Here is a 22716-nt window from a genome sequence, read left to right as displayed (position 1 = left end):
TATGAAGGAAAAAAAAATCATCTTCTCTTAATAACATTTTCATGTCTTGGAGAAGAATTCCCTTAAACCAGATAATCTGCTTGCTGAACAGTTTTGTCTGGAGTACAAAGTGATCATTTAGGCATTTTGGCTTTGGTTTTGAAAACACAGGCTATGGCAATTTATGTTCTGTGGGCACCCACTGGCAGGAGAAGGTTGAGCTGACAGGCCCTTAGCTCATTCTGCCATAAAAAGAAGCTGCTTTGGCTTCTTAAGTGTGGCAGTTTCCCTGCCTTATCTCTCTGCTACAATCTAGACCAGACTCTACCACAGTTCTACTCTCTGCTAGCATCCTGAAATAAAAGACAATAAAGAAACAACACCAGAAGGTGATCACAAAACTATGAGGATTTTCTATAGAGGCTGACTTTTAATGACCTCCCAATCATATGCTGTGTGTGTTTAAAGGCTTTTGTCACGCTTCTCTATGAAGGAAGTTTCTTTCATTGAAATGAAACATAAACATGTCCTGAACCACTGGTATGCAGCTGTCTTCCGAAATAAACAACTAATTGAGCTTTTCATTTTCATTATTTTAAAATAATTACTGGATAAATATTGAATAATTTGATTAATTTCAGTATAGAACACATGAAGTTCATGGGTCCAATTCCTTGAAATTATAAAGGATATATTAATGAACCATAAAAATTAAATCTAGCAGAATTAATTCAAATAATATCACTTTTTCCATTACACTAAATCTTTAAAAAGGGCTAAAAGGATTTTCACAGTCAAGACTGAGAAGTCTTTATTCAAACTCAGTTTACAGTTCTTCACTGCTTCTGGATGAGGACATTAGATATCTTAGGTGAATATGCATATCTGCCAGAGAAATAAGTCAAGGGAGGTTATTCAATATCTTGCTTCCTTAGCTCAAACAGAAAAGCCAGTGCTTTTGTTTTTCTAACATTTGTTTATCTGGGTCTGCCTGTGGGCTCCTTGAGGAAAGAAACTGACTCTTATCACACCATTGCACAATACCTGAAAGAAAAGGGGTTTGAGCTTTATCCTTTAAGGCCTTGAATATAACATGATATAATCAATAGCTAGGATTTTGTAGTAGTGTTACTGTAGTAGTTACTGTAACTCCTTTTAAAAATGAAAATATGCTCTCTATACACAGAGAATTCTGTTTTGGAGTCCCTGGCAATTATGCTAAACATGTTTTCCACTTTTAACAAAAGAAATATTGTAGCTACCATGCTTTTGAAAGCAGCATTTTTAGCTTTCTTTGAACTAGCTTTCGGTAATATTCTTATCAGGTCTGTGCCAAACACGCTATTTAATATCAAAGCTAATCAGCTGAAGCAAACCCTGCTGTCTTCATGCAGAAGCAAGTTGCAGTTTTTCACTGTTTTGATTTTTGGATGAATAACTTTTTATTCCTTTTATCCTCTAAGGTACTTTGAACACTGTGCAAACATATAAAGACCTTGGCCTGACACATTTACTGTAAGTTCTTTTCTTTTAAAGGAGGATGGGCATCGGAGAATGCATCCACAGCTCAGCATTCATACTCAGAACAAAGAGATGCCTTATTTCAAACACTGTTTAAATTTTTTCTTTAAAAAAGAAACTTTAAAAATAAGGAGTTGTTTATGAACAACAATGGAAATAATGGGGACTATCTTCTATGAAGTTGTTTCATGCTGTTGCATTCATTGAATGTCTATTAGGGTGCAGAGTCTCATGGGTGATTTTCCAGTAGCTGGGTATTTATTTGTAGCTAGGCTCTCATGGGTGGATACTCAGATATCTAATCAGGGGGAAGTTTATACTGCAGCCTTTCTCTGTGTTGGCAGTGATAGGCCCATCTTTTCTTCTCCAGCCTGCTGAGGCTGTAATATCTCTGAGAATGTTAGGCCAGACTCAAATGTGGTTGAAATTGCAGTATTGATAGGGGTTTGCAGCAGGGGATGGGTGGAAATTCCCACCCACACATACCACGAGATTGCATAATCCTCAATGCCTGGGCAAACAGAGTAAATGTTAAAGAATTAGCCTGTGTCCTGGGAGCTCTTCTGGCTAATATGGTTGAGCCAAAGGAACTTAAGAAGGAGCACCAAACCCAACTTCCATTGGTCAGTTCAACTGATAACCAGGTGCTTCCCGTGGCCAGTTTCAGGCATCAGCTGAAATCCCAGCCTTTGGCCCATGCTCCAGGTTTACAGTGAATTGCTGTAGTCAAGCCAACAAGCTGCCCTACTGGTAGAAACAGAAACAGAGCTTTGCTGCTCAACCTCCAGCTTATGATGTGCTATAAAATGCCTGAGTGAAACCCAGCATTTGAATAAATAAATTTGCATAAATGATGTGATGACAATCTGGCACCACAGCACTTCTGAAGCAAGTACCAGTAAAGCCATTCAAAAAACAACCCCAAACAAACAGAACAAAACACACACACTCCTCTTCCTAAGAAAAGGAATGGCTTCCAGCTCGGATTGCCAAGAGGAATGTGCTGTAAGAGAAAGTAATTCTTTGGCTTCCACATGATCTAACAACAACAGAATCACAACTTGAAGAACTTTCACCAGTTAAACCATGTCACTGTAGCAGTGTATATACACACTATCAGTAGAAACTGCAGTGTCCCGTTGCATTTCACAAGAGGTTTATAAATGATACACTGCCAATTAGTGATCAATTGTGTGTCCTCAATTTCTAATTCATTATCTCTAATGGAACAAAATTGTACAAAGCGTTTGTTTTTGTGAGGCAAAGACCATCAAATATGGTAGCCAAAGACTTTGGGAACTATCAGAAAGAATGAAGCCTGTGACTTTAACAACCTGCTCTGCAAAAGGATGTGAGCATGTGCTGGCCCAACTTTGTTCTGCTTTTTGCACCTGTTTTAAATGCTTTCACAAAGGACTTTGTACTGAACATGTAAAACCCAAAATCCAAACTGTTACTGTCTACTGTTTATCAAAAATGAAATAAAATTTAACTGTTAGAAAAAAGTTTGTTAACCCATCAGGACAGTTAAAAGACACCAATCTTATGTATCCCATGGCTTAATTACAAATATTGATGATATGGTAGGAAATGATTGCCTCTATTCTCAAATGATTCCCAAAGTGTTGATTTCAACCTACACACAGGTGCTATCTAACAAACCTTAAAAAGACTAATTGGTAAATCTTTTTGATTACAAGGTAACATCTGTTGATTTTTTAAATGTTTGTCTACAGGACAAATAATATCAGGAAAACAGAAGTCTCTGAGACAGCTGTTTACACTGTCAGAAAAAAAGTCTGTGGAGTGGCTGATATCTTTGCAAAGGCAGTACACAAAGTGGAATAGTTTTAGACTAAGATCATTTAAACAAAGCATAGGAGATGAAACTGTCATCCAAGAAGCCTGATACTGTGGATTTTTTGAAACAATCTCTGAGCCTCTCCAGTGGATTATGAATATCTGTATGAGAACAAACCCTGGTATATGAGATAAAATTTCTTTATATGTCCCCCACTGCCACCCCTACCAGCCTGCCCTAGCCTGCTTTGCAGAAAGTGGAGTCAGACATAGATCATGCTGCCAAAGAGGGTGTCACCTGAAGGAAGCGCCTTTATAAGGTGCTTCTATAATCCTTATAGTTTTTTTTAATAAAAATGAAAAACAGATCACTGAATATGAAGATCTGTCTATATAATCATCCATACTAACCAGTTGCTTAAAAGGAAACTCCTTTTTCTCCAGAAATCATGGATAAAATGAAAATTCCTGTCTGAGATAAAAGTAGGGAATTATTTCTCATCATTATCTCTCACCATTTCTCATGGTGGCTTGGGTATAGAAAAGTTACTTTATCCCTTTCAACAGTGGACCTCCTACTGCCAGCTTATTACAGAATTTGTTTTGATATTAGAGCAGGAAGAGACTCTTGATCTTAACATCATGATCCTGTGAGGCATAAAAAGATGTAGTTTTGAAAACTAGAATACAAAATACCATTACTTTTTAGTTATAATCCTTTTTCTTTCCTAAATAGTTGGGAAAGAACATAAAAAACAGTGCAAAAACAGTGTAAAGAATTGCTAAACAGCATTTCTCCTAAAAAGAGTAGCATGGCCTTTAAGGGCCATATGGCACTGTGGGATGTTATGACAATTATAAAGGCATCTTCTTGTAGAAGAGATATGGGAAATGGTTATAGACTTGATAGCTCTTGCTATCTATGCAGTGTGCAGCCAGCACAACCTTTACATGCTGCTCTGTCACAAGCTCTCAGCAAAAATGCATTATTATGTGGCCTCGTGTCATAGAATATATCCACATAGACTGATATGAAGAGGCACCATTTCCAAAAGAATGGTAACAAGCACAGCTGCATTACATAAAGAAACAACCTGAGCCACTGGAGGAAAAGATTACATAGGTTCCCTTTGCTGGTGCTGCTGTTATTCTGCTTGTGCTTCCTGAGAGATGAGAGATGAAGCCCTTTGTGGGCTTCCCTGTAAAAGGTTTCCTGAGCTCTGAGATGCCTGGGATGACAGTGCTGCATCCCCTGCTGTGGCTAGAGAGCCAGCTGGGAGCTCCAGTCAGCCCAGTACACAGGTACATCATTTTAATCTATGTTTGACCCATTAGCCTTATTGCAGAAGTCCTCCTTGAGGCAACAAGTAGGTCAAAAAGCAAAGACCTGAAATTCAGAAAACCCCATTAGTGTGAAATCCCTTTCCTCTCTATGTTTCCATGTACTTTACCTCCTCCCATGCTCCCCCTTCCCACCACCTGGCTCCCCAGCCCATCTCTGGCGTAGTCAAACACAGTTGTACACAAAAGATTGCAAAAGAAAACTCGTGCAGCAGACATGGGATCACCACCTTCTGAAGTTTTGCAGTCCCTAGTAACCAAAGATGGTCTTTCGCCCAGAGGTATGGTGTTTTATATCCTGCCTCCTTATTTTTTTTTCTAATTGGTCCTTTCGGCTTATAGAATTTTCTTGTATTTTTAGAAGGGTGAATGAAGGAGGAAAAAAGTTTCTGTACAGAATTTTTAAAACGGCAGTTATCAGAAAAATCATAAAAAATTAGATGACTGAAAGTTTTTTTAAATGGGAAGCTACATTCTGCAGCAGAGGTATGGTAAGATGAACAGAAATTCAAGTTCAGGAACAAGGCAGACAGCCTGGAAGTGGAACTGAAAACAGGCTTTGAAATGTGGTATTCAATGGCACTCCATCTATGGAATTGTTTTCGGCCTGTACAGATACATACACATACACAGGAGGCTATACATAAGATTTTAAGTGTGTGTTTTAAATTCAGACACTGAACAGCAATACATTTTCAATTCATGTAAAAAAACCCAAAACAACCCCAAAAAACAGATCAGAAAAGACAGCTGTGCCTGAGCTGAAAAGAAAAGATATATAAGCCTTCTTTAAGACCAAGCAGACTTCCCTATGAATACAGACTTAGGGAAGGCTTCCAGGGAATTAAGGGTTATCTTTAGCATTTCAATTATAATTTTGGATTGTAAAAGATATATTTGGCAATGATCAGGACTGGCAGTCAGGCTAGTAATATGATATGCATTAAAAAGTGATGTGATAAAGGGAAAGCTCTGTTGTCAAATGTTACAGAAATCTTCATGTATTGCAGATTATCATATAATTCACAACAGTATTTTCTATTTATATTCCTTCAAGCCCTAAGTGAAATGAGAAATTATTTTAAGCTGGATGTAGCTGTTGAAAGCAAAGAAAATCCTTCCTTGTCAACATGGGATTTACACAAGTATTTTCAACCTGATCCTTAGGTCCTGTAGCTCAAGATATTAGTAATTTCAAGAACCATGAGAAGAATTTCCTTATGTAAAAGAAAATAAAACTTTGTGAATAACAAATAAATTATAGAGTATTCATATTATGGTAGCAAAGTCTGGGGGTATTTGTATGTATAGCATATACAATCAACAGATATACATATCTGTTCTCACAAAATATATCCTTTGCTACATAACTTACCCCTAATTATAAAAACCATTTTGCCAGGTCAAAATAAGGGTAGCTGTCCTAAAATCTGTAAAGATACATATAAACTGTTCTTCCACTTAACAGAATGGTACTTTGAAAGACAATTATGCAAAATTAAATAAATAACTATTGTGCTTTTCAGTGCCCCAGTCACACAAATCTTTTAGGCTTTCAAACAGTGTTTTAGTTGCTTTAGATGATGCACATCTTGAAATGAAAATTAAATAGTGATGCAATTTTAATTGAGCAATTAAAATAATTTTTCATGGTTTCTAAATGGACTAGCTCTAAAATTACTTGTCTACTGAAAAAACCCCACTTTTTCAGAGCTGTTACCCAATATCACATTTCCAGACAATGCTTCCTTTGTCATCTCATCCTGTTTCTCATTCTCCTTCAAATGACTGCTGAGTACAATTGCCTTTTGAACTTATTCACTGAAAAGAATTTATCCTTTTCCTTAGTAAACTTTAAAACCTTTCCTTTAGTAAATCTGCAGCAGAAGTCCTGTTACATATAAATAACATTTAGCTCCAGTGCACAGTGCAACACGTGGGATATTTGCAAGTAAGAACACATTCTATATTTTGTGCCTTGTCCTTAAGTAAAAAAATAAAATATGGTATTATTAGGAATTTATTGCAGCTCAGAGCTACTGATGGTTGGAAGAACATGGCTGAGATTCAGACCTGGAGAAATGGGTAACAATGATAACCAGTTGCTTCAGTTCATTTTCTACAACACATTTCTTCCTAGAACAAGTTTTTTTTTCCCCTAAATTAGCTAAAGTTTAGTCTCTGTGCTTTAAGAAAATATTTACTATGATGTCCACCTACAGATTTTTACTTTTTCAAAGGAAAAATATGGAAATTTTGTCTCCCTGATCTGCAGCACTGTGACCAAACTCTTCTGCCTGAAGGCCAACAGGAAGAGAGAAACTAGAAGTTGAAATTTTGAATTTTCAGTGGTTCTGATATGAAAGATAGCCATAAAAAAAGAATCTGAAAATTGGAAAACTGCTCCCTGCCAAGATATTAGAAACATCACTGTATACTGTTTCAGCTGCTGTGAGGAATACAGAGGTAGGGCAGCAAAATAAACATTATAGAAATTATAATTATTTTGGGCTTTTTCTCATATAAATGCTCCTACTTTTATGATTTAAACTTCATGTACTCTTAAACAAGCTCTATAGCACTTTTAAACATGTCTCTAAAAACCTGTCCTATGTGTGTAAGTCCTTGCTTTGAATGTTGTGATTGGTCTTTCAGAAGAAACCAGTTACTATCATTTGAATATAAACATATTAAGAAAAAAAAATACACTCCCAAATTAGTAGTTTCACCAAATTATTTATCTGGTGATTGCTTTAGTTACATTTGTGTCCCTTATTTATTTAGATAGTGAAGTGTCCAGAACACAAACTACATTTTATTTTGCATTAATAAGGTATTAACATAATGAGTGATTGACTGACATTTGAGCCCCTTTGCATTGTCAAGATATAAACTGAATGAAAACCACTAAGACAACAAGAGGACTCCAGAAAATTCTGTTCCTGTTTGAAGGCAGAGAAAGAAACAGCTTCATGAAAATTGGTCCTTACAGTGTAATGTGGTCGTTGTGCCAATCCTACATATAATCAATGGAAAGAGTAATTTGGTCTTCTCCCTTTATTCTGCCTTTTTTTTGCACAAAAACCTGCCACCTATCAAAGTATCTTGGAGCTTGTTGGCTGTCTATTAAATTTACTGAAACTGTCCAACAGGTCCAAAAGTTCCTGGCTGGATTGCTGACAGAGGGACACAGCAGGATTTCCTCAGGAAGTCAGGCTAATCAGTTTGTTTAAAAGAAATCCAAAATGAATTACATTTTATTTTCAATTTGGCTTTTATGAAACTAAATCAAATGGTTGCAGAACGAAACCTTTTTCACCCTTTATAACTTTATTCCCCTCTCTCCTTTCATACAAATAGTTTCAATTTCCCTTCTGAGATTACTTTTTTCTCAAATTGTCAACTTGGCAACTAATTGAACTAATCCTTTAAAAATCACACCTAAGATACTTATTTTCCTATATAAATATGTGAAATGTTAAAATGTAGTTTCAATATGTATTTTTTCTGCTTGTTTTAATTTTACTGTAAAAGTTCCACAAGCAAAATTTCTTTTGGGCTGGAACACTGACTCCTGTCATAAAATGATAAACTATGGTTCAGTGTATGCTGACTTATTTTGGCTATAAGATTAGTTTTCAGGTAACTTAATCATAAAGATATTTACCAAATTATGGAAAAATTAACTGTCTTCAGCAATGTTACATTGTTATTTGTAGTTCAATGAACATTGCTCTTATAAACCTTCTGTGTCACAGCCTTAATTACCTAATGGACAATATTGCCAAGTGTTTCAGATTGTTTTAATTAAATTAAGTGAGTACAGGGGCACTTCCTTTTCACCTACTCTGTCATTATTTAGCCAAAGTAAACACACTTAGTGCTGTCAGATTTCCATCGTAAATTCTTTCCTTCAGCTTTACAATTTTATTTGTACAGTTCTTTGAATTTCCTTTAAATTCTTTAAATATTTCTGTCTTTTTTCCCAGAACTAAATTTTGTTTTCTGTGCATGACCCTGTGAGCACAACAAAGAAAAATTTTTTTTTCATTAATGGTGCAATATTTAAGCCCCAGTGCAATTTTAATTACTATCACAGCTCTGCCTTTTAATTGTCCTCAACACTGTAATTTTTAATTTCTCAGTGCTCTTCAGTCTTAACAGAATTTTAGTCCATTTCCCACCCCACTGCCAATGTTCAGTTGCCTTTTTGTTTTTTTTTTCTTTTTCTTTCTTTTCCCCATAGAGGTAAGTGGATGAGAAGGAATTTACAGCTGCAACTTACCAAGAGTTCGGAAAGGTCTTTGGTTTGGTGTATGGGAGAAGAAACCAGGTTTCAAAGCATTTGTGATCAAAATGTCAAAATACTCTTCAAAATCATTCCTAGGAAGTAAAGTAAATGTGATTAGTTAAACTAACAAATTAGTTAAGATGTAATGAAATACTCTTTAAGACTTAAGAAAATATCAGAATATTTCTTTAAGGCACTTGCACTTTAAGGCACTTGCTTCTGTAACTTTTTTTATTTTTTTAAATGCTTGTTCAATGTCACTATTATTCTTCTTTTCCTGAGGTTGTCAAAACAGTCAAACTCACAGTGAGTGATCTTTGGGAACACTCATTATTTGTAAAAAAGATTACTTGATCTCAGGAGAACATGTAACAGATGACATATTTTTAAACTGAGATGGCAACATATGCATGGACATGAACAGAAAGTTGTAAATGCAGGGTTTTCTTTTCAAAGAAGAATATCCAAAGGGATGGGGTAGGAAGTAACTGAAGACACTTAAACACAGGTGCTTATAGTGTTGATATCCATACTGAAGGTATGCACAGGCCCTTGGCAGACAACAGAGATCCAGTTTACAGCCAATTAAAATGATAGTGTGATTTCACATATTCGAAAATTGAAGCAACATTTTGACAGCTGAACTCTTCTCTTCAGACTCCACTGGCTGCTCTCACTACATCCCTGATGGTAGGTTGGACATGTGACTACAAATAGTCACCAGCTTCAAGTCTTCATCTGCCAGCTGAATTCCACAACTAAATTCAGATTTTCAAAGATCATTAGGTCCATATATACAGGTTGTTATCTGAACTGTGGAAATACCATTAGTTTAAATGGGTTTGACTGTCTCAGCATAGTATATATGAAAACATTCCTCCTCTATGATGTATTTTATTTTATTAGAAATATTTCATTGCTTAGGTGACTACATTGCCTACAACATCCAACAAATGATGGACACTCTTGCATGGAACAAAGAAACCAAAGATGGCAAGTCCAGGATGGACACAGGCACTGAAATGCTATCAGCAGTAGAGGAAGTTTGCTGGAAGTAAACCAGTTAACTGCATCATTTTCAAATAATTAATGATTTTCCATGGGACTGAGATATCTTATCAAAAACTGAATGCTCTCCCTATGAGAGACAGCTTTTGGGTTGTGCTCAAAATTACATTCCAGCCTTAAAATAAATGTCCTTTAAATTTCCTTCTCTAATGAAATTTTAGCTTTGTCTTTCTTTTTTTCTCCACTTGTGACCATATGTAAACCTTTGTCTTTTTTAAAAGAACCAGTATCAAATGGTGTGTTTTTAAAATTTGCTTCCATGTGAAAGATTCCAGATGCTGAGCAAACAGACCAGGTTCTTCTGTTCTCAGGTGAAAAGTATCAACAGAGATAAACTTTTCAAATTAGCGCCTGGTGCAAATAATCCATCCTGGGTAAATTAAGCTTGAATTTGCAAAACAAAGCAAACATTTCAGAAGCACAACAAAGAACAATTAGCAAGTGAGAGGATGAGAGGAAATGGCCTCAAGTTGCACCACAGCAGGTTTAGATTTGATTTTATGAAAAAGTTCTTCACAGAAAGGGTGGTCAGGCATTGGAACAGTCTGTCCAGAGTTGTGGTGGAGTCACCATCCCTGGAAGTTTTCAAATAACATGTGGATGTGGCACTTGGTGATATGGCTTAGTGGTGAGCACAGAGGTGCTTGGTTAATGCTTGGACTCAATAATCTTAAAGGTCTTTCCCAACCTAAATGACTATGATTCTCTGATTTGTGGAAAAAGTGGCAAGTGCTTTGTTTAAAAAAATTAAAACAGAACAAACAGACTTTTCAGAAGATTTGATAACTTCCTATTTTTCTGTTGAAAAACTGTGTTGTGTGAGGTAATGCGTTATCTGTGGCCTTTTTTGAAACAATATATTTAATCTCATGTACAAAGCTAGTGGTTTTATGTGAAACTTAGTGTTACATTACTATGTAACACTATATATAAAGCACATCTGTTCCAGTTACTGCCTGTGATTGGTAGAGTGGCCTCTGGTTACAATAAGTTGCTAGCACAAAGGGCAGGATGTACCTTATACATGTATTATAACTTTAGCCTCCTAAAAGTTGCACTCTGAATGCAGATAGTGGTTGACACCACAGACAGAGCCAATGGAGAAACATCCACGTTCTCGAAAGGTTAATTCATCTCACTTATATCAGACATAATTCTACAATGCAGAATGAATTGCCAAGGATAATGCCCAGTGGTTTCTCTCCTGACTAACCACAGAGGGAAACAAAATGACCAGTTTCAAGAAGTTCCTCACTTTGAGGTGGCAAATATTCCTGAAAAAGTGGAATACACTTGGCTTCAGAGACTATGTGATGATTGACTCATCTTTAGGTGTGCTCCTGTCAACACTTAAACATCTAGTTAACCGGCCTGCTGGCTGGAAAGAGGGAGTGACACAGTATCCTTCTAGCAGAATATCTTCTTTGGTGTTTTGAAAGGCAACTGTTCATTTCTGGTATCTTGCTTACCGTCTTCCAGAAGGATTTCTACAGCTACCTTAAACAGCTGAACACTATTTGTGGATGCTGAATGTGAGAGATCAGGCAGGTAGCACAGCATCTGTGTGAAACCAAGTCACATAACTTTCTCACACTGGCCTGAGAAAGTGTGACCTGAGAAATGTGAGGAAGAACTCAAACAGTGCTTGGAGAAGGAAAACAACCTTTGCAGGTGTTGTTTGTCTCCTTGTTGTTTACTTGCAAGAAATGGTCAAGGGGCGTTGTTCCTAACTGTCTAGTGATGGTGATGTGTTGATTTGATGGCCAATAGACATTTTACCCCTTCTGACCCTTTCAGAACTGTCTATAAAAAAGGATCTTGAAGAACAAATCTCTCTTTTGCAACTAAGCTTGAGAGTCTGTGTCGTCACTATCGCCATTCCTAATACAGTACGACAACTATTCACCAAGGAACAGAAAGCCAAAATCCTTATATGTGGCCAAGAATTCACCTTTATACCAAATTTTAATTTAGGAAATAACTGCACAGATTTACACAAAAGAGTTAATTCACAGGAATCTTGCTCATAAAGAATAATTCCTTTTTGTCAGGGGGTAGATTTGCCCCTCAAAGGAGCAAGTATAACGATCATGCAAAGCAGTGAGAACTGGCACAGCTGAGGCTTCATTTTTTAGCATTTAGCCTAGAGAGTACAAAAGAGAAGTGATACTGGCAGGACTGGTTTTGGAAGGTACTTTGTCTTTTTCCTTACCTGTGCTTTTCTTACAGCGTTGCTGTATTCATTCTGCTGTTCCCTGGCATATCCTGATAGCCAAGGTAGGCTTATACTGAACTACTTTGTTTCTTTGATTAAAAATCAATTAAGTCTCACTCTGTCACCCACCTCACTATCTGCATCACTGATTAATTTTTTTTTCTAAGTGATACTTCTGCTGAATTTCACTGAATTTCACTTGACAGGTCATGTTAACATTATGCTAAAAACAGCTGTGATCAGCAACTGCAATCTCAACCAGTCGCCAAGTGCAATGAAGTGCCTGTTTTATCTTTTCTGCTGTGATGAAGCAGATTGCTCACAAGAAACCACTAATGGGAAAAAGTATTGGTAAGATTTTCCTGCAGATTTACTGCAAGGAAATGCAATAGTACTACTAGTTGCATTCACTGCTGGAGGAGCAAGAAAGGAAGTGGCTTAAATAAGGCAGTCTAGCAAAATTTTATAATAAAATTAGGAACCAGATGGTGTATAGGATAGGCCTGAAAGATAATTCCCTGTCATCTTCAATTCCACCATGATGCCTCCAAAAGGATGCAGGTTATAAGAGTGCTGTGGGTCAGGTACAGCTCACAGGCTTACAGATGGACAGACTCCTTTGTCTCAAGTACCCTGTAACATTCTACCGGAGAGGGGCCCCACAGAAAACTCAGAACCAAATAATTCACTGTACATAAAAACAAAACTCAAATTAGCTTCCCAATAACTCAGGCTTATCTCCAGTTGCTGTTCAGCAGATATAATTTGAAATGGACTTTGTGCTTACCCAAGAACATGTTCACACAGAAGCCTGCAGTAGTCACTGTGAGAACTGGTAATTAACAGCAGAATCTTCCCGGCATTCTTCAGTTGTTTCAGCCACTTTTTTACAGACTCAGGACATCTTTGTAAATATTTGTCTGGATGATTTTTCACTTCTGGGAAATACATCCCACAGTCTTCTAAAAAAATTAAAGCATAATTATGTTATCCAATCCTGCTCACAAACCACTTAATCCACACAACGAATATCCTTTTATGTGTAAACAACACAATTAAAATAAGGCAAAGCAAAGTTTAAAATTTTCTCTGGACTGTAACATAATATAAACCAAAACCCCCAATCAAACCAAGAGGATTCACTGTAGAAGAAATAAGCTTGCATGACTTTTCTCCTTTATTGTGGAATTTTCATAATTATTTGTTTGATGTTCTTTTGCTCAGAATAGTTAATAGCAAAGAAATTTCAGTTTGTAGCTTCATGCAAGAAATAATTATTTCTTTTTGCCTTTGCTCAATTTTTGGATACTCAGTTTGTGATTGTAAAATCAACTAAATGTTTAGAAAGTAGTAAGGGCCTAAAATTCTATAGAACACCTGTTCACTTACTTCTAACACTTTACGTTAGCACTGACTGATCAGTAACATCCATTTTACTACTTCTGCATTTTTCTCAAGTAGCACTTTATCTATGAAAGGTTGATAAACTGGCAAAGACTCATAAGTATTTGGAATACTAGGAACAGATGCAAAAAACCGCCCTATTCCAATCTGAGTTTCAATAATGTACTTTTTGCCAAATAGAACAGCAGCAGAATTTTGCAAATACACTTGGAATGTGAGATTTTAAAAATTGCACAACAACACTAACTTGGCAGTAAAGGTTAGCTATTCATTAAAGTCACCAATAAAAATTCATCTTGTATAAACAGCCCATAGCTGTTTTACCATGATGTAAAATTAACATTTCTACATATTTCCTCTGTGCTCAAACCCTGTATAACCAAAACTGTCAAGCTAGTTAAAGGTTTAAAAAGGAATATAATAATTGTAGAGACGGATATGATATCAAATATTTGGCTCTCGGTCTGTGTGTGTTGTAGTATAATGAACATCATCATAGATTATTTTTCTTCCAGCACTTGTTCTATATGCAACTGTCTGTGGTCAACTTTGCTGAATGATTTAATAAATCCCAGACATTACTTAGCTTTCTGGTATGTGAGTAATGCAGTTCTCTAGTTTGAAAAAGTAAGATTTAAACCACTTGAACTTTAGCTATTTAATGGAAGAGAACATACATGTTTGAAACAGTAGTATCAAAGTATCAGTAGTATCAAAGAAAGACTGAAGGATGCAGGGTGCTAAACATAACACCATTCCATACACTACACACTCAAACATCTATAGGTGGCAGGGAACAAAAGTCTTCCAGAAGAAGTTTCAAATTGGCTGTTATCCTGGAACTAGACAGGAGGCAAAAATGTATTATTCTGTACTACAACTTGACAGATTTCTTCCAAAAGGTTGACTGGTGTATCTGAGGACAGTCTCCCAAACAAAATCTCCCCACTCACAACCAGGCCACTCTTCCAGTTCTTTGCTGTATTTAGGTCAGGCTGTGTAACAGTGTCTACCAGGAGAATACAAGCCTGTTCCTGCAGCTGGCATTATGGGATGCCTTGACGTTTGCCTTGAGAGCTAGCCAAGAACAATGATATTTTGATTAAACAAAGCAGATTTATAAAAGAAGGTTTCCTGTTGTGTTTTCCCTACTTCTTTCCTGAGGCATGAATATTGTTTGGGATGAGCAATAGAGTTTCTAGGAGCAGAAACTGCATTTTTTTTTCCTCCATATTATAACTAGCAGTAATATTTCATATGCTATGTTATGACAATTTTTCTTTTTCGGTGTTTTGAAAAGTGCACAACATTAGATGAGGAGGAAGCGGGACACAAAACAATGCAGGCTTGGCATTATCTCCCATAGGTTAAAACAATTAAAATAAAGATGGCAAAGTTCATTTATATAAACAGTGATAGTGACCTATCACACTTATCATCTCAGACAAAAAGATCTGTTTTACTCCTGGACACTCTTTGTTTTTCTATCCTTCCTGTTATTCTAGCCGTTTACTGTCTGTGACCATTATTAGATGTGCAATTTAAAGCCTTTGACTTAATTTAATCAAAACGGTCTTATTTCTCCACAATCTGTGCTATATCTCCGACGTGACAAATCTATTATATTTGGCCTTTGAGCTACATCTACATTGGAAAAGGTCGACAAGTCTGGGTTCAATACATAAGCTGAAAGAGAGTCTTATTCTAGCTCTCTATCTAGACCCTGAAGCCCAGCTGTTAATTGCAGACAAGCAATGAATCAGTTCTTGACACTGGGATCTGAAATTTGCCTCTGGGCTGTTTGCCATATCAGGCAGAGGCAGCTCAGAAGAATCCTCGTTAACGCATACTCTAGTGTAATTAGGCCAGCATGGCCCAGGAAAGCAGAGTTTGACTTAATTCCTAACATACTATTGCATCTGGTGAAGACAGTTTGGGGGAATACAAACTCATACCTGTAAGTGAGTTTAACCACCAAAGCTTATAAGATTTGATTGAAAGCCAAATAAAATAAAAGCCAAAAAACTTGCTCATTAACCCAGAGCAGCAGCCAATTTTGGGGAGTATTGCAGAGCCACAGGCACCTTGTTGTCAGAAAGAATTGTAGAAGCTTTAACATGTGATGGTGAAATCGCATTGTGTCAAACCTTCAAAAACAAATGGAGTGATTTCCTAATGATTTCCTAAGCCTTTTTCTCCACTATGGCTTATGTTTCACTGTGCTTTTCTAAACCAAACAAAGAATAAAAGTAAGGAGAAAACTATTAAGCAAAGCATCAGTGAGAAATCAGAAAAGAAATTATTTTATCAGAGCAAACAGAGGAAAGCAATAATGAGTAAATCAAAACAAGTGATTGTGCAACTGTCATACAGCTCCATTCTTGAAAAATGAAGTAATAAATCAGAATAACACTGTTCTGGAGGAATAAGAAATTTCTCTAGCCTGTAAACCTCCCTGATAGGCTGCATTCCATTAATAATGCACGCGATGCTTATGGACCATCCAAATTGGAAAATATTCTTAAAAATGGAAAGATAAGCAAACTTTAGGAAAGTTTTGTTGGTCTACAAATCGAGTGTATCAAAGTGGGGGACTTGTGGTCACTGCCAGATCCACAACTGATGGTTTGTTATCTCTACACTGCCTAAAATAAAATCTCTACTTTTTTTTCCTCTCTGTTTTATGAATATCACTTAATATACAGCTATATGGACAGCCATATATTACAACATACCCATAAATCAGTGAAGGCAAAATATTAACAAAACAACTGTTCCAACTTTCACCTCAAATTCTCTGCTGTTTTCAGTTACCTTCAAGCATGCCAAGGCCTTCATTAGTAACCTTTGGCCCTTTGGCAGTGTGAACACTTACACAAAATAAATAGAAGCATTTAATAAAAGAAAATTGAAACAAGAAGACCGTGACAATCAACACAACAATCAACATATCTATCCCCTGTGATTTTATGAGAAAACTTAATAGAATGATGTGGATCAGGAAAGTGAATATCTAAGCATTTTATACACAAACTTGGAATGTATTATGTATATGTTACCATGGAAAAAATGCAATTTTTTCTACTTTCATTCTTGTTACTAAACAACTTTTAAAGTTTATCTCTGAAATACAGCCTGGAATAGCAAATTAGCAACTAGCCTCTGTAGGGATTTATAATAATCTTCCAAATACACTTTCAAAAACAATTATAGCTTTTGCAGTCCACCAAGTATCCTTTCAGAAAAAGAATAAATATATATATATACATTTCAAGCTGAAGATAGAAATGGATGCAATTAAGTAGAATCGTCTATATTTTTGAAGCAGTATCACTTCCTTTATCTATACTATCAGAGGTTTCTTTAGTGTCCAGTTTGGAGTATGTTTTTTCTTGTTTTATCTGACATTTATCTCATATTGTCTTGACTAGCAGTTTAACTGTGTGTAAAGCTGTGATAGCAAGTGGGACGGGAACTTTGTAGCTGGAAATGCTGGAAATGCAGAATCCGCAGACCATACTCAGAGGCTGTACAATGCTTGTCATATCTTCCAGCACAGATAATAATCCAGTCCTTAAACCAACAATCTCCCTCTACTGCAGTCACAAATTACTTTATTGGAGTATGCATTTTAATGTTCTAATATAATACCTACATTTGTGGAAAAATAATTATGTATTTCTTTTGTGCTCTGCATTACACTGCCTCTCCCTGGCAGGGCCAGCTCACCCCCACTGGCTCTGGACTCCTCTGAACTCAATGTCTGTAAATCTGTACTGCCAGGACACTGCAGTTTTCATCCCTTAACTGCCATTTGGATTATAAAATGGGCAAATGTTCAAGAGGCACCTCTCTGGCAAGGTTTTAGTTCAGAACTAAAACACAGGAACAGTGTATTTCTTAGTATTGTCACTGCTTCTAGAGGCACCTACTTGATTAAATTAAAAATAATTTATCTGCTATTTATACAATTTAGCTAAGCAGAGAAGTATGAGGCTAAAAAAAGTCCATAGAATTCAGCCAAGAAAAATAAACTTTACACTGCCAATTTGTAGCTTGTATTTAGTGGCTTTAACAACTAACAATCTCTTACAATGAAAGTAGTATTTAGGAATGTGCCTTTTCTCTCTTTTAAATTCAAAAGCAATATGATAGCCTAACTATTAATACCCATCGCCAAATTCTCTTGCAGCTCTGCCATGAGAAAGAACTTGTAGTTCTTCCCTAATTTTTGTCTTAATGCTAGATTGCAAGTAACAGTTATTAATTTGATTAACAGAGTAGAGCTGCAATAAAAGTTGCAATCAGCAATGATACAAACAACTATATTCACTGTATATTCCTATCCACTGTAGCTTTACAGCACTTCAGGTTTTTAGAGTGAAGAGACACTTTTTTGGTCATTGTTGCTGTCTTCTTCTCTTGTCTAAATAAACTAATCTAACAGCTATCATGAGCATTCAACAGAAACACAAGAAAAATTACTTCAGAATAGAAGATTCTGCAAAAGAACTTGAATTTAATCTAATGAAAGAGAAGAAAGGGGGTTAAATCACACCAGGCAAGTTGTCTTTTACTGCCTTTCATTTAAACTGAAGTGTGTGTTCTAGTAGAAGCAGCAGAAGCAAAATGAGAGACAGAGGAAAGAAAATGTTAAAGCAAAATAAGAAAAGATAATGAAGGGTGGTACAGAAATGTCTGGACAAAATATGGTTACATTCTGGAGGCCTGGAGTGAGGCAGATATCAGGAACAGGGAGCAGCAGGAAGAGATAAATCCTCCTCTCCTTCCCCCAGGAGATAAAAACTTTTTTTAAAAACAGAATAAAAGAATGACAGTCCTGGAAGATAGGAGGTTGGGAAGAGGCAAATGTCATAAGAGCAAAAATGAAGAGTAACAAATATTAAATATTTTGAGCTTTTGAGCTTTTTTCTGCAATTGTTTAGAAAGACTGAGAAATTCTTTAGAACAACTTTCTTAAAAGGCCAAAGGGTTAAACATCCTGGTCCAATTCAGGCAGGAAGAACACCAGCTATTTACACTTCTTCATTTATTAGGAGCAGACATGAAAAGAGCTTGGAGGCAAAGGAGATTTTAATATTATGGTACCAAATCTCTCATTCTCAATAGAAAAAAGAGTGAAGCGGTATTTCTGTGATAAAAGAGGGGGGTAAACAGGAGCACTGATGAATTGGCCAGTGGAGAGCAGGAATCCAGAATGACACCTCAGTGAGTTTCTGCCTGTCACAAAGCTGAACCTGATGATGAACCTCTGCTTGCTGTAGCTAAGAATTATGTGCCAGATATATGAGTAGCTGTTTACTAAGCAGTATCTTTCAAGATGCTCTTATGTATACAAATGAAACAGAAATGGGATAGAAAAGGGAAAAAAACCCTACAAAATTCAGACAGAAGAGAGGAGGTAGGAAATACAAGGAGAAATGAAAACCAAACCAGTATTAAGGATCGGTTGCATTCTACTAATAATGCAGACTTATAAATAGGGAAGTATTTGACATTTTGATGTCAAACCGAATTAAAGAAAAAACTTTTCCTCCTGTGTTCTCAGAAAAGTAGGGACTTTTATGATCATAATGCAAACCCTCTGCAAGTGGCACGTGAGTTTTGAACTAATCACACATTACCAGTTGAACTACAGGATCAACTGCCTCATTAGGCTCTTTTGCCTGTCTCTCTGTTAAAGAAGATGTTTACCGCCCATGTAACATTAACATTCCCAATATTTTTAGCAACATCCAGCTCCAGTCAGGCAGAAATAGATCACATTTTCTAAAATAAACTATTTTCCAGTGGTGACAATTCTGTGCTCACCTTGATTAATTTCAAGGGGGTGGACATAAGGTAAGAGTCCATGGTGGGCTAGGGAAAACATGACTACTTGGATTAATAGTGGCTGCAGTGCTATATAAACACTTAATTCACTGAAGGAAACATTTTAGCAGAACACACACAAAACATCACCTCTGCAAATTTTTCATGGGTCATTTCCTCTTCTACTTATTTTCTACTCCTGTGGCCTGTGAGAAATTTACTGCAACATTTAAAATGCTTTGGTAGCTAAAGATAGGTCTCCAATGAAAAAGGGTCTGATTGACTAGAAATTTTCCTAAGGAAGCTAAGAGCAGATGTTGTTTCTTCTGGTTTAATATTATAAGGCAGGATCCACCACTCTCCCTCCTTTCTGAGGTGAGGTTCCCATAACAAATGCTGTCAGGAACATCACAGAACCTTTAGCTATATTTAAAGGGAAGTCCCAATGTCTAAATTAGAAGCCATTAGTGCTCTGACATCTCTTACCTGAACATCATCCACCCCCTTCTTGCCCCTGTGTAGCAGGGGATAGAACCAAAGACAAAGATGGACAGCCCAGAACCTCAAGGCTGTGCAAGGTTTAAGGGCTGGCCCAAACCGAAGTCAGCTTCAAGGTGAGGCTGTATCATTTCTTGAAAACATGGCTTGTTAACTACTTCTCCCCAAAAACTTTTCAAGCAAGCTTAAAAAGTACCATTTCCTGAAACCCCTCACCATTTCCTATCTGGGAGAATCCTGTTCAATCTGCCCCTAATCTTCACCCTCCTGCTTGCTAGCTCTGCCTCATCTCCCACCCCATCAGCAATGTCCTGGATGCAGAACAGTCAAGACTCCTAGGAGCGCAATGCCACAGCCAGATGCTGGCACGGCTTTTGCATGTAGTGTTATTCCTACTTCTTACTGAGGTCCATGGATATTGAAAGAGAAATCCAGGCTATTTTCATGTTTTCTGCTCTTACTGGTGTTCCCAAATGGCTGATTTAACTGCTCCCACTGCCAGAGTTAGTACCACTCTGCAGTCCTTGCCCCATCTCATCCCAAGCTTTCAAATCCCTTCCTTTAGAGAAGGGTAACAACACAAATAAAAAAAGTTATGAGAAGCACATGTATGTGGCAAAGTCTGCAGCCTGACCTCACCATGACTGCTGACATATGACACTTGTAAGGAAGTTGTCTTGATGTAGGTAGTTCAAATGATCTTCCATCGTTTTATATACACAAGAGTTGGAGACAGAATTTCTTTCCTTGTTTTTTTATTTTCCTTCTTGTTTTATGTTAATATTTAGATCAATACATATTTATATTTATTTATAGTAGTGTTTCCCCAGTGCACTACAAAGCAGGATGTACTCTGGAGATAGGACAGGATCTGTTGTTATATTTTAGAGGAAATTATTTATTTCTCAAAAGAATTCACTTCCCTGCTTTTCATTACCATGCTAGTTTGCATAACAGATCAGATTTATCAAACTGTGTGAAACCAATCAATTTCTGATGACACTCTCACAACCCGTGGGCTGAGCTCTAAACTCGTGCAGAGGTAACTGGCCTTTGCTGGACAAACAGTTAAATAGCCTGATTCTCCAGATCCTCCCTACTGCACTGTGTGAACAATTAAAGTGAATAATCTGCAGGCAGGAAAATCTGCTTTGTTTATTGTCAAGAATGTCTTCTGATAGGATTCATGCAACCCACTTTTGTGTGCTTGGAAGACTGAAAGGTGACAGCATAGTGATTGCTCTGGGCAATACAACCCACATTTTTTCCTCCTGTTAAAGATTTACATGGATCATTAATTATATAAGTATTGCCATGGTATTAATATTTACAGAAAGACAACCTATCAGTGGTAAATTACCATAAAAATTCTGGAAATCTCCATCTTCACTTATACTTAGCCTTATACACATAAGGATTTACATATATTTGTCATACAAACTTGCCATGGAAGTATATTTCAGATTTTTCTTCTATGTACATTACAACTCTTTGCACTCAAAACCTACTTGCCCAACAAATTTTGCATACATAGATGCCTGTTAAACTCTACCTGTTGTCAATTTACACACCTTTAAAATATATCCCCTGGTGAAGACAACCTAAAAAAACCTGCAAAACAATTTAGGATGGAAGGAGGAAATTGTTCTATTCAACTCAACGCAGCTAAGTAGATGGGAAATGGGATCTGTCCAGGATGCTGCTGCAGTCTAATTTGGCAGGAAGTAAAATATTCAAGTACTGTTTTATTTATGAATCTGATGAAGGTTACTTGAGTCCATTGGCTTGTGTAAAATGTGCTTTTATGACTGGTGTGGAAATGAAGTGCATAGTAAAGAAATAAAATACAGTAGATAGATATCTTACAATGACACACAGACTACAGCTGCTGGTAAACTAAAAATCCTACTCAGCTGTCCTGCACCACCAAGAAGACATTACAGGTAATCCCTGCTTCTGAGATCTCAAATTAAAATAGCTCTGGGGAAGAGATGAAACTCTTTTTGAAACTTTGAGTGGATCAGCTACTTGGAGGCACTTCTTGCAGAAAGAAAGAAGTTTCAGTTCTCGGAAATGTTTTTCCTGGAAACAGCAGCACGATCTACCTATTATATTTGCACACGTACATACTAACACACAAACAGAAATACATATGTTTATGTATTAAAGAAAAACAATTTTTTTTAAAAAAACAAGAAACAATCTTTTCCTGTCTCCCAAGATACTGTGCACTGACAAGAACAAATGGTGTTAATTCCAACCTCCGGGTCTACAGCTGCAAACTTTCCAAATGGGTACAGATGGACCAAGAGCTGTAAGCAGACTCATTTTACTTCTTACATAACATTCCTATACTATATAACATGTAACTATATAACATTCTTATATATATATAGATGCCACATGCACACTTCAAGAACAATCTGTTGGGCAGTGGGAAACTGCAAGAATCAAGTTACACAAGAATGGAGTCAGGAGAAGAGCTCTGAAAATTGAGGAATTTAAAATTGTATCAGAAAACCTATCAGAAAATAAGACATTACAGAAGAGTGTGACCAGGGGAGATGCATGACTAGGCTTCTCACCTTTCATGTTTATGACTACCCTGTGTATATACAAAGTTACCAGTCGTGTGCTTTCTGTCATCTTACAAGTAGTGTTCAATAATAACTACTCCTATTGTAGGTAATGTACCACCTACTGTTACGCTCACCATCACATTTTAATACATTAAATGAAAGCCTTACTCTTCCTGCCTGGGATCTCA

The 22716-nt window shown here is 36.7% G+C and overlaps 1 protein-coding gene across 1 annotated transcript in view; it reads right to left on the bottom strand.

Moving 5' to 3' along the window:
• The window catches only part of NT5DC1 (5'-nucleotidase domain containing 1), a 125426-nt gene that overhangs the window by 31145 nt on the left and 71565 nt on the right, over positions 1-22716 (bottom strand). Inside the window, exons 7-8 of the mRNA XM_058836272.1 lie at positions 13003-13177; positions 8927-9024 (exon numbers count right to left, since the gene is read on the bottom strand). Coding sequence (XP_058692255.1) covers positions 8927-9024; positions 13003-13177 — 273 coding nt within the window. The remainder of the gene's footprint in view (positions 1-8926; positions 9025-13002; positions 13178-22716) is intronic.

The sequence above is a fragment of the Poecile atricapillus genome, chromosome 3, assembly GCF_030490865.1.
Source record: "Poecile atricapillus isolate bPoeAtr1 chromosome 3, bPoeAtr1.hap1, whole genome shotgun sequence".
In the NCBI taxonomy this organism is placed as follows: Eukaryota; Metazoa; Chordata; class Aves; order Passeriformes; family Paridae; genus Poecile; species Poecile atricapillus.
Note: the sequence above shows the minus strand (reverse complement) of the source record. Positions and strands in the feature narration are given on the sequence as shown.